General features: G+C 46.3%; 1 protein-coding gene across 2 annotated transcripts; it reads left to right on the top strand.

Annotated features, from left to right (window-relative positions):
• The first annotated feature begins 779 nt into the window (after nt 1-779).
• Nucleotides 780-10,398, top strand: ESAM (endothelial cell adhesion molecule). Of its 2 annotated transcripts, none has more exons than XM_072611435.1 (7): nt 780-989; nt 6,408-6,592; nt 7,071-7,266; nt 7,561-7,716; nt 8,428-8,550; nt 8,873-8,999; nt 9,267-10,398. In XM_072611435.1, the coding sequence occupies exons 1-7, from the start codon at nt 920-922 to the stop codon at nt 9,580-9,582; spliced, it is 1,173 nt and encodes a 390-aa protein (XP_072467536.1). In that variant the 5' UTR covers nt 780-919; the 3' UTR covers nt 9,583-10,398. The 2 variants fall into 2 exon arrangements, with proteins under 2 accessions (XP_072467536.1, XP_072467537.1); XM_072611436.1 differs by lacking the exon at nt 780-989 and adding an exon at nt 5,756-5,876.
• Nucleotides 10,399-11,262: the final 864 nt, after the last annotated feature.

Below are 11,262 nucleotides of genomic sequence, written 5' to 3'. Positions count from 1 at the left end.
AAAGAAGGCTGGGTTCTGCAACTGTACAGACCTACTCTTCCAATGGTAGCCCCGCCCCTTGCCCCCACAAAACTGTTGGGGGCGGGGAAGGGGGCGGTGCTGAATAACCTGTGCCCAAGGCTGACTGCATCTTTGGGCTTTTGCGGCTGCTCCGACCGTACTAACTAAGAAGACCCAGGCTGCTAGTGACGCCCACTGGCCCTACTTGAGAAGGAACTCCTGGAAGTCTTGCCTAAGGAGGCGGGAGAGGCATTTTTTTAGTTCAGGGTGCTGTTCCACTACTTATGTATGTATAGAAAGCGGTTGGCGCAGCAGGTCTCTGCGTGATACCCATTACCACTATTATAGGTTGGCGGGGGAATCCTAAGGACCAGATTGTGACCAGAGCGGGTTCCGCCCGTTGGATTATTGACCTGTTCTCAGTCCTTTCCCCTTCTCTGGTCTCTTTCTTTGCTCGAAGTCTGCCGCCCCCTCCCCAAAACCCCGTTCTCGTCTTCAACAGACTCCTGAAGTACTGGCGAAGGAGGAGCAGGAGTAAATATTTCAGCTACTCAGGACCCTTTCCCGGGGCGACACCTCCTTGGTGTCAAGGATGTCACCACCCACTTGCCCCCTCTATTTGTTTTTACCCTCGAGAGGCATGGGCTTCACGTTGTTGAAGAATGAAGGAGCGCCACTTCGTGGCTGGTATAGCCACTTGAACCCTCGAGCCGTGACCTCTCCGCCCCTTCGAAGGCCCCGCCCCTGAGCACCCTCCCTCCTCACTCCCCAAAGTCCAAGGCACCCGAGTCTGAGCCGCCGCCCACAGTGTCATTTAGTGTCTGTAGCCTTGGCTGGTATTCCGGCTCCTGCTCTAGCGCAAACGCAACACCTGTTTTAGGACTCTGAGACCCTGAATGCTTTGGGGATTGGGAGTGCCATGGTCCCCTCGCCTGGCCCTCCATGGTCCCTCCAACTTCAGCTTTTTCTCCTGGGGATGACCACCTTCGGTGAGTTCGACCTTGGGGGGAACCCCTGACTTAGAGTGGACACTGTGGTGGGGAGAGAAAGGCTTTCTATACTTTGGACGCTAATGAAACTTTTGAGTCCATTCTCATATGAAAGAGGGAGAGGGGAGGTACCTTTATCCCTTCCGTGGCATGACAATTAGGACTACTGACAGTCCTGGACCGGAGAGTGTAAGAGCCCAATTGGGGCAGTCTGAGGGGCGGGGAGGGTGCAGGGAGGAGAGGGAAAAGGTAGTGGATCTGGATACTCTCAAGGGTTAGTAACCCCATTCCTCCACTCCACCCCACTTCATCTTCAGTTATGAGTCTGATGAGCTGAGCTGATCTGCTTTGAGCTCCGAGATGAGAAACCAACTATAAAGAGCTTAAGGGCTTAACTGCACCCTCACCCACCCGTCGGAGAAGGCAGGAGCTGGGGAAAAAACACTCCTCGCCCCCCCCCTCAAAAAAACAACTCAAGAATTATCTGTCTTTTGGGGTTTCATGCTAAAGTACCTTCATCATCCTAGTGACCCCTTCCGTGGGCCTCCTCCACTTCTCCCCCCCCCCCCCCCAGCCTGTTTCCTGCCCGGAGAACCAGAGGTTGCACCCTCGGGAGCGTGGCAGTGAGGTTATTTGGGACACAGGAAGTGTGTGCGGGAGGGAGCCGGGTCCATGGAGGATAGTGGGGCTTGCAGGCTTGCTACCCTAAGAGGTTCCTCATTGTGATCTCTGAAGGGATAAAGCCGTCGACTTTGAGGAGAGGATGGGGCATTGGAAAACGAGAGACACTCCTTGAGAGTAAATGCTTGATGATCCTTACTGCTCGTTCTAGTTCTTGGGGAGGGTGGTGTAACAGAACTCATTCTCGCAACTACGTCTGAAGGAGGATGGAAAGCTTCCAAACCCGTTACTCAACGTACCTTATCTCCTGACGCTCTTTCCCTCTCCGTAGTGATTATTTTTGGAGGGGTGGCGCAGATGGGAACCTTGGTGTTGGAATGGAGTGTGAGCGAGCCAGAGCAAGTTTAGGGTCCAGGTCAGTCTCCTCATCATTATTATCCCGTATCGCACTGGTTTCTTCTACGGGAGAATCAAAGGATGAAGAACAAAAACGAAAAAGCTGTGATTGAAAGTCCAAATGCTCTCAAAATTTTTGAGGGCAAGAAATATTAGGACAGGGCAGCTTCCCCTCGGTTACATTCTTGTTTGGTCCAGTTCCGGAGTGCCGGAGCATCTGACTTTCAGGCTCTTTTGGTGCTCTACAAAAAACACTTTATTCATATACCCTAGCAGCAAAAGACCCCTCCCAGTCTTTGAGTAAATTTGGGTCTTTAGGAAACAGTAGTTGCTACTGATCTGAATCCTCAGGTTTTCTCAATTTTTCTTTGTTTCTCCCCTAGTTTCCTTTTGGGCTACCCAGGCAGAAAGGAAAAGCTGCCACAGGCCTAGATAGGAGTGAGAAGAGGGTGGCTGGGTAGCAGAACTGGGTTCATACTCACTCTACAGTCCCACTGCACCTCTTCCCAACCCTCAACTTTCTATCTATCCCTGAGCTAGATGGTAACCTACTTGACTTTGAGGGGTTTTGCCCATCCCAAACTGGCAAGGGGCTAGTTAATAAGTCTTTTGGCAGATGGTGCTCAATTCCTCTGGTCCAGGCTCCGCTCATTTTGTTCTCCATGACTCTGTATTGCTGCCCCTGGGGCGTGAGAAGCCAGCAGGGGGAGGTTCCCAGAGAAGGAGGGAGACTAAAAATAGCCAGAGGATGGTGAGGCTAGGGCCTGGGCTGCCTGCTCCCCCATCCCTTCTTCCTTCCAGAAAAGAGGTCCCCTGTCCTGGTAGAGCCTGATCCCTACGTTGGCTCTATCTTGATAATAAGCCCTCTCCACTCCAATTAACATCTGGCCAAAGTAGGGCCATTAGAATGGAGGAGTCAGACAAAAAAAAAAACTGCGAAAACAGGATATCTGGGTAATTTTTTTTCCTCTGAATAGATTCTTAGGGCCAGGAGGTGGAATGAAAAAGATGAATAACTGAGTGTGCATACACTTTGATTCTTTCCAGACCCCTTAAGACCCATTTCTTTTGAAAACTTTGAAGTTGTGGATTCAAGCTCTAGAAAAGGATCATACATCCAGATTGCTGTTGTGATTGGGTTGCCCTCTTGGACAGGGGGTAGGGGAAGTAAGGGGAATGAGGGCCCTGCTGCTCCTCTCCCAAGCATATACAAAAAAATGGAAGCTAGTGACGTTTCTGCTGTCTCAGTTCCAGAGTTAAGGACTTCTTCTGGGAGGAAGAAACATTAAGGTTCTCCCAAAGTATCGAAGTATCTCTTTACCCCCAAGCAAAGAATTGAGGGTACAGGGAAAGCTTTTTGATAAGCTTTCCATCCAGCCACAGCTACTATCCTTCCACCTCTTCCCTGCTAGGGATAATTCTGGAAAAGTATGGTCTCTTTTCTCTACCTTTCACCTTCTTATAGCAAAGAGAGGATAGTAAGGAAAGATACCAAAGGCACACAAGTGGAAGGGACCAGCCCAGTAGGAGGAGAGGAGACTTAGCTACTTGGCCGGATAATTCTGGGGTGGGGCATCTCCGGTTTTGTCCCCCCCTTCATTGTCTCCCTACTTATCTCTAAGGCCTTTGTTTCCTGTCCAGTCTGTGGAGACATTGCCAGGAAACAGGGGGGGGTGTGGGTGAGAACACTGAAAATCCAAAGAAAAGAGGTGGGTGAGGAAGGGGACCTACAAACAGGTGGGGGAGGGGTGCATCCTGCACCATAGTCACTTCCTCCCTATCTCAAGGGAGTATTCAGCGCATTTGGAGGGTGGTTATGGCCTGTTGCTTATGGCTATGTTCTAAGCCCTTTTTGTCTTCCAAATTTTGTTGGCTTTGGCCTTCTTGCTGTCCCTCCAACATGATACTTCTCGAAAACTTTGTGCCTTTTCACTGACTGACCCCCATGCCCAGAACACTCTCCCTACTCATTTCCTTCCTAGTTTCCTTGACTTCAAGATTGCTAAAATCTCACATATTCCTACTAGAGGCCTTTCTCTGTCCTGGCAAGGCAAAGGCCTTCCTTTGAAACCTACGGGACATTTACACAGTATCCATCTGGTTTGTACATAGTTGTTTGCATTTTGTTTCATCCATTAGATTTTGTATTCTGTGTGGGTGAGGAGTTTAAATGTTTAATAAATGCTTGTTGATTTACTAAGCCCCCAAATAGGCTAGGGATTAAGAAATTTAAATTATTAAGCAAGACCAAGAAATAGCTGTGGGGTTGTACTGGACTAGGGGGTCTCAAGCCCTGACTTCTCTTCCAGCTTTGCCATTCACTAGCACTCTGTACATATTTCTATACTTGGAAAGAATGTTTGACCTGTAGTCAGGTGAAGAGAGGCCTGTACTGGATGACCATGAGCAAGACACCTGACCTCTCTAAACCTCAGCTTCCTTATCTGAAAAATAGGAAGAAAAATAGCACCTACCTCATAGAGTTGTTGGAATAAAATGGGATATTATATGTAATGTTCTTTTTAAATCACAAAGCCCTCTATGAATGTCAGCTACTATCATTACGTCAAAGATGTGATTTCATCTGTGTGAAAATGATTACTGTCTATAGAGACAGATAAATGGCACTGTGGGTAGTATTGGACTTGGAGGTAGGAAGACCTGAATTCAAATCCTGTCTTAATCACTTGCTAGTTTTATGACTCTGAGAAATTCATTTAAACTCTTTCTGCCTCAGTTTCCTCATTTTTAAGTGGGGATAATAGTAGCACCTACTTCCCAGGGTAATTGTGAGGATTAAAAGTAGTAACACGTAAAGCACTTTGAAAACCTTGAAGAGACATATAAATGCTAGCTATTATAATTTATAGTCTCAGAATTTCCTTAGGCTCAGAGGTTTTAACTGACTTCTCTTTTCCTGGGTATCAGAAAAGAGCCTTGGAATCTGAAGACTTGAGTTTGAGCCCAGTCCTCTATCCACTCTCCATAATGCCTTTTAGCTATAGAATGGAAGAAGGAAGTTGGTGAAGATTACTTCTAAGAAGACTCCTATCTCTAAAGTACAATGATTCAATATCTAGAAGTCAGTCAAAAGACCAGAGCAGATTCCAAAGATGATAGTCTATATACTACCTACAGTTTTCAGAGAGCTCAAGCAATTTCTGCTTACTCTTACCTTCCCCCCACCACATAAAGCCTGAGGCTTGACCATATATAGGTGATGTCAACACAGCCCAGTTTGGGAAGGCCACTTGGATAAAGTTCTGCACTTGGTATTAAGAACGTGAGTTTTTCTAATTTCTGGGTTCAGACACTGGGCAAGTCAATCTCTGGAGTCTTCAGTTTCCTCATCTGTTAAACGCAGCTAATAATAGCAACTGCTATATTGTGGAAAGTGTCACACAATATATATTAAGTGCAACTCCTAGCAAACCTCAGTTTCTATACAAATGAGAACTATTTCTATCGTCTCCTCCAGCTCTTCTATTCCTCAGTCTTAAGTTCCCATAACAGATACCCCCAGTTCAAAGCACAGAAAATTTCTGAAGCTGCTGCTGCTGCTGGTGGTGGTAGTTCCAGGCCAAGAAGGCTTTGATTTGAATCCTCTTCTCAAGTCTTCACTTTTGAGGGGAGAAAGATCCAGTCTCCATAACTGGGAAGGCGAGGGCCCAGACCTGACAAGTGCCAGGCCCAGGCACTGGAGTCACCCTTTCTTTTACCACTTGAGAGCTTCTGATAGAGCCGCTGAGTTAATGGGTAACTGGAGCACCCTCACCCACATGGCCCTCTGATAAATACAGAGCCGAGAGAGAGGAGAGCAGCCACAACCGGAGCAATGATGGATGGTCAGACTCCCTCCACCGAACAGGGGTAACCTGTCTGTTACTTTGGTAGGGGAACAAGGGGGCTAGGTCTGAGTACTTTAGTAGGGCAACATGGGAAGAAGCTTTGCTGATTTTTTTTTTTAAGCTGCAAGGGCAACTGCCCCATTCATTCCTACAAGTGACTGGGAAGGAGAAGTATAGGGGGCAGGGAGGATGAGTGCTGATATAAAAAGAGAAGCAAGGGATAAAAGGATGGTAAGTTCTGCTCATTTTTGCTCTGAAAAAGAAAGAGGGAACTGAAGGTCTAATAATTCTCTTTCCCTCCCTCCCCACCAAAGAGTTTTGAAATACCTCTTCTTAGACCCAACTGATTCAAGGTCAGTAGAGAGAGGTTCTCAGATCTTGACCCATTCACTTTTGCCAGCACAAGCACCATCCCATCTCTCTACAGAGATCTATACTCAGTGATGCATGGGGCAGGGAGGGTGGGCAGAAGGGGAAATAATATTTTCCCCCTTACTCTTTTGCCTTGCCCCTGCCCAGCTCCTCAGTGATATCCCTCTATTCTCTCCCACAGCATCTGTTTCCCGAGGAGCCCAGCTGGAGTTGCACACGGGGTCTCCCAGGGTGGAAGCAGTGGAAGGGGCAGAGGTGGTACTCCCTGCATGGTACACGCTGAACACAATGATGTCCTCTCCTAAGCCTGAGCCCTCCCCTTATGTGCTATGGTTCCTGGAACAAAGTGGGAAGAAAATGGTGCAGGTGAAGAAAAGGGGTATCCTAAGAGAATGAGAAGAGATTCATTTAGGAGAGATTTTGTCAGGGAGCTGAAACCACTGGGTTGGGTGGGCACTTACTCCAGGATGTACACATTAGAGCTATAAAGGACCTTAAAGACTGTTTAGTCCAACCCCTTATTTTACAGTGAAGTTATTTGTCAAATGGGGAAGATTAAGCTAGTAGGATCTGGTGGAGTGTTAGTATACTAACTACTTGGGTAGAGCAGAGAGTCATAATTGGAATAGAGCAATTAAGCACTTAGTCCAGGGCACCAAAATGTAACGTTTATGCCAGTAGCACATAAACCAATATAAAAATTACCCCTTCCAACTGAATTTGTTTTCATTGTCTCTTGCATTATTTTAATATAATGAATTAAAAGTTTAATGTGAAGGCTGCTGGCCTGTTGGGCCCCTTGAGTGCCCAGTAATGGGGCCTTGTGATCTCTCTACCTTTCTAGGTGCTGTCCTATATTGATGGAACATTATTAAGTGAACCCCGCATATCCCTAGTACACACCATGCCCTCCAGAAACATATCTCTGAAGCTAGTTCAGCTCCAAGAGCAGGACTCTGGACAATACAAATGCTCTGTGAATGTGCGGGACCAACGAAATAGTATGTCAGGTGTGGGCAGCTTGGAACTTGATGTTCTGGGTAAGTGAGCAGTACTCCTAATCTCTTGAGTCTATCTCCCTTCACCCCAATGTGCATGAGAGAGCTATCCCCCAATGTAAAATAGGATATAGATTTCAACTATTACTATTGATATGCAATCCCATTTCATCCCACCCTCACTTCTCTCGTCTCCTGTGTTACCCTTACAGTTTGATCTCTCCCAAAAGTGCATAAGAGAACCATGGACTTAGGGAAGGTGGGACAGAGTTACAAGTCTTTTCCTATCATAAATAATTGGTCTTAGTCTCTCACCTGATTCCTTCATCTCCTCAGTGTCCCCAGCTGCTCCATCATGTCATCTCCATGGTGTTCCAAGAATGGGGGCCAATGTGACCCTGACCTGCCTGACACCAAGAAGCAAGCCAGCTGCCCAGTACAGGTGGGAGCGGCTCCCCCCACGGGTCCAGTTCTTCTTCTCACCTGCTGTAGGTGAGAAAATTTGGGAGAACTGGGGAGCTGGGGTATTGCAAATGTTGAGACAGACTGAGGGTAAGAAAGGAAAATACGTTAGCTACTGTCACAGTGAGAAAGATTGGAATTGAACCTTTCTTGAGTCTTCCTTTAAAAAATTTTTTATATCATTTTGTGTGACCATATTCTAATGTATATTTTATGTATTTATGTACATGTCTTATAGGCACTAAATTATAAATACCTTCAGGGTCAGGATGTCTTTTGTCTTTAAATGTCTAACACCTAGCACATGAATAATACTTGCTTGTTGAAGAGGGGCAAGAGGACTTAAAGGAGGGAGAGAAAGAGAAGAGCTGAGGAGACAAGGGGGATGACTGGGAGATTCTGGGAGTAAATTGATAAAGGTGTAAGGTAAATTGAGAGGAAAGTATAACTCCTTTAGTCTCCCTCCCCTGAACCAGCATTGTGGGTATACATGTCCATGGTGTTGAGATGACAGATGGGAAGTTAGGAATGAGTCTGAGAAAAGTAAGGCATAATAGGTGGAGTCCTGAAAGTATAAAAATTGGAAGCAGAAGCTAGGGGGTTCCAGGTGCTGTATTCCCTAGTACTCTGGTGGGAAATGGATAGACTTGACAGAACGTTATAAAGAGTTGAATCCAAAGGAAGTGGACAGTTCTTTGGGAAGAGGTATTTATGGGCTCACCACTTGAACTATGCTTGCAGATAGCACCCGTGGGTCTCTGTTTCTCACCAACCTCTCAGCCTCCATGTCCGGAGTCTATGTCTGCAAAGCCAGCAACAAGGTGGGCAGTGCCCAGTGCAATGTGACCGTAGAGGTAACTTCAGGTCAGTAGGGATGATGTGGTGGCTACAAAAAGGGTGGTCAGTGTTGAATGACAGCAAAGAAAAGGGGAAGTATAGGGGAAAGAGTCAAAGCAAAGATGCTGGGATGGGTAATTGAAGCCTTTACTCTTATCCAAAATACTGAAATGTCAATCATTGACTGCATGTTTCCTAATCAACCCGTTCTTCCACTCTTCTTCCTGTTGGGGCAGAATATATGCTGGGGTGGTGGTGGTGGTGGTGGAGGAAGGGAGTATTTAGGAAAGGTCAATTTTATGGGGAGGTGTTAATTAGATATCCAGCTCTGACTCCTAGATTTTTCTAGGGCCAAAGGCAGCAGTGGTAGCTGGAGCTGTGGTGGCCACGCTGGTAGTGCTGGTGGTGTTGGCTGTATTGGTCCTCCTGTACTGTCACCGGGAAAAAATGCAAGAGGAGCCAGCCAATGACATCAAGTAAGTATCTCTGGCTCCTGTAGAAACTTTCAATCTCTTTGCATTCCCAATGGAGTCTGGGAATCTAGCCAACTCTGGTAGAAGAGGTGTAGAGTCAATGACTGTGATCCCATTTTCATCTTATAGCCAAAGGTGTAAATTCCTTTGGGGAAAGATTTAAAGAGGCTGGAGTAGAAGGATCAAGTGATGGGGAAAGTAATAGAAATAAGAGCCAGTTCCCAGTCTCTGATCTTTCTGACCTGTCATTATGCTTCCTTTCAAACTCAGGGAGGATGCTGTTGCTCCCCGAACACTGCCTTGGCCTAAGAGTTCGGATACCATCTCCAAGAATGGGACCCTTTCTTCTGTGACTTCAGCCCGTGCCCTCAGACCATCCCATGGATCTACCCGACCTGAAGCATTGACCCCTACACCCAGTCTCTCTAGTCAGGCCCTGCCTTCCCCAGGGCTACCCAGGACAAACAGGACTCACCTTCCCACAGCATCACCTACCCTTGGAGGGGTATCTTCTTCTGCTCTCAGTCGGATGGGTGCTGTGCCAGTCATGGTGCCTGCCCAAAACCAGGCAGGCTCCCTGGTATAATTGCCCACCCTTATCTTGACTGAGCTATGTACTGGTTTGCCCTCTCTACTAGCACCTCAAGGGTGATTGCCTTTGCTGGGGGGTAGAATGCTTTAAAGACAACCATACTCCAGACATGTAGCCTCCTTTCCCCCTACCCCTAATTTTCATCTCCTTTTGGTCTGGACCTGTGATTTCATTGGTACAGGGAATTTCCACTGTGGAAACTCCTTCCTCTGATGCAAATAAGACAACTCGTCTAAAACTTGTTGTTTTAGAGAGTTGACTGGGGCCACTGAGAGGTTAAAGTGACCTTCCTAGAGTCACACAGGTGACATGTATCATAAACAGTACCTCAATTCCTATCCACCTGACTCCAAGGCTTGCCTTCTATCTATTGTCCTAAGATAACTCTCTGACTCCCTGTTATTGTGGGGAAAGCCTGTTTTCAATAGGTCTCATCAGCATTTATTCAGAGAACTAGTTTGAGGTGGTAGAAAGCCTTAGGAAGTGAGCCTGGGCTCCGGGAGGGTTTAGACCTCACATGTTACTCGAGTCAAACTCTCAGCCTAGTGACTGAAGCTGAAATGCTGTCAAGATGGGCTTATGAGGGGGACAATGAGATGGGGTTTATCTGTGATCACCTCACCTTCCCAAGATCCTTCTGCTTATATCCTCCCTGTGATCTTACCTCAGATTCAACTGCATTAATAACCTTTCTTGGTTGGATTTTCATGGGGGAAAGGGAGGGTGGTATAACTTTTAGAAGCTACTTTGTACTGACCTTTTTTAGAAAAAAATAAATATCAATAAAAATAACTTTTATTTGCATGGAAAGTGAGAGTCACATGCAATTTTCAAAGCTACTGCCTGTAATTGGAACTTCAAGAAAGAATTGGTAGGATACTGTTCAATCACTCCTATGTAGGTCTCATTCTTATAGAATCTACAGACTATTAGTGCTTAAAGAGACCATGGAAATTTAACCTAGTCCTTCATTTTACAGATGAGGAAACAGACCCAGAGAAGGGATGTGTCTTTCTGAGGATTATACAGCTAGGTGAAGGAAAAGACCTCTAGTTAGAAGAGAACCCAGGGTCTTCTATATTTTAGTAAAGTATCTTTCCATGGTAGTGACACTATGGCTGCCTCTCATCTCTTCCCCATCTTTTCCCTTCCAGCTTTCTTATCGTCCCAGGATGGCAACAGCCATCCCAAAAAGAAAAATAAAGGCATAAGCAAGGCATGGATGTAATCTGGATCACTTATTAATGTTCTTCAGCAAGAAGTCGAAATAGACATTCCTCCTTCAGGAGGTCATCAAAAAGAGAATGGTATTGGGAACACCATTCTAAACTCTTATTCAAGTTCAAGTTCAAGTTCCCCTCCTTTTGTCCCTCTAGTCTTTCTCTGACTGCGATGCCCCACTCCAGTGCTACTCAATGACAATTTAAACATTTGAGGCATAGGGTGGACAAAGTGAAGGATCATCTGGGTGCACACAGAAGTGGAAGTAGACCTTGTGGCTCTAGGAAACATTCAGAAACTTGTTCCTCTTTTCCTTCCCCTTTCTCCTTCCCTCTCTTCCTGCCTTTGTTTATAGGGAATGGTCTGTCAGCCCTAGAGATTCCATTGCCTTTTTTCCTCAACATCCTGGGTCAAATGATCTCTGTGTTTCAATTTCTCTTCATCATAGGATTA

The sequence above is a fragment of the Notamacropus eugenii genome, chromosome 5 (genome assembly GCF_028372415.1).
Source record: "Notamacropus eugenii isolate mMacEug1 chromosome 5, mMacEug1.pri_v2, whole genome shotgun sequence".
Classification (NCBI taxonomy): domain Eukaryota; kingdom Metazoa; phylum Chordata; class Mammalia; order Diprotodontia; family Macropodidae; genus Notamacropus; species Notamacropus eugenii.
This window is presented reverse-complemented; position numbering and strand designations above follow the sequence as displayed.

Bases quoted from the DNA above. Each gene is read 5' to 3' on its own strand.
- ESAM (XM_072611435.1), top strand. From the start codon at position 920: ATGGTCCCCTCGCCTGGCCCTCCATGGTCCCTCCAACTTCAGCTTTTT. The intron at 990-6,407 runs GTGAGTTCGACC...TCTCTCCCACAG, and splicing joins CCTGGGGATGACCACCTTCG to CATCTGTTTCCCGAGGAGCC. The intron at 6,593-7,070 runs GTGAAGAAAAGG...CTACCTTTCTAG, and splicing joins GTGGGAAGAAAATGGTGCAG to GTGCTGTCCTATATTGATGG.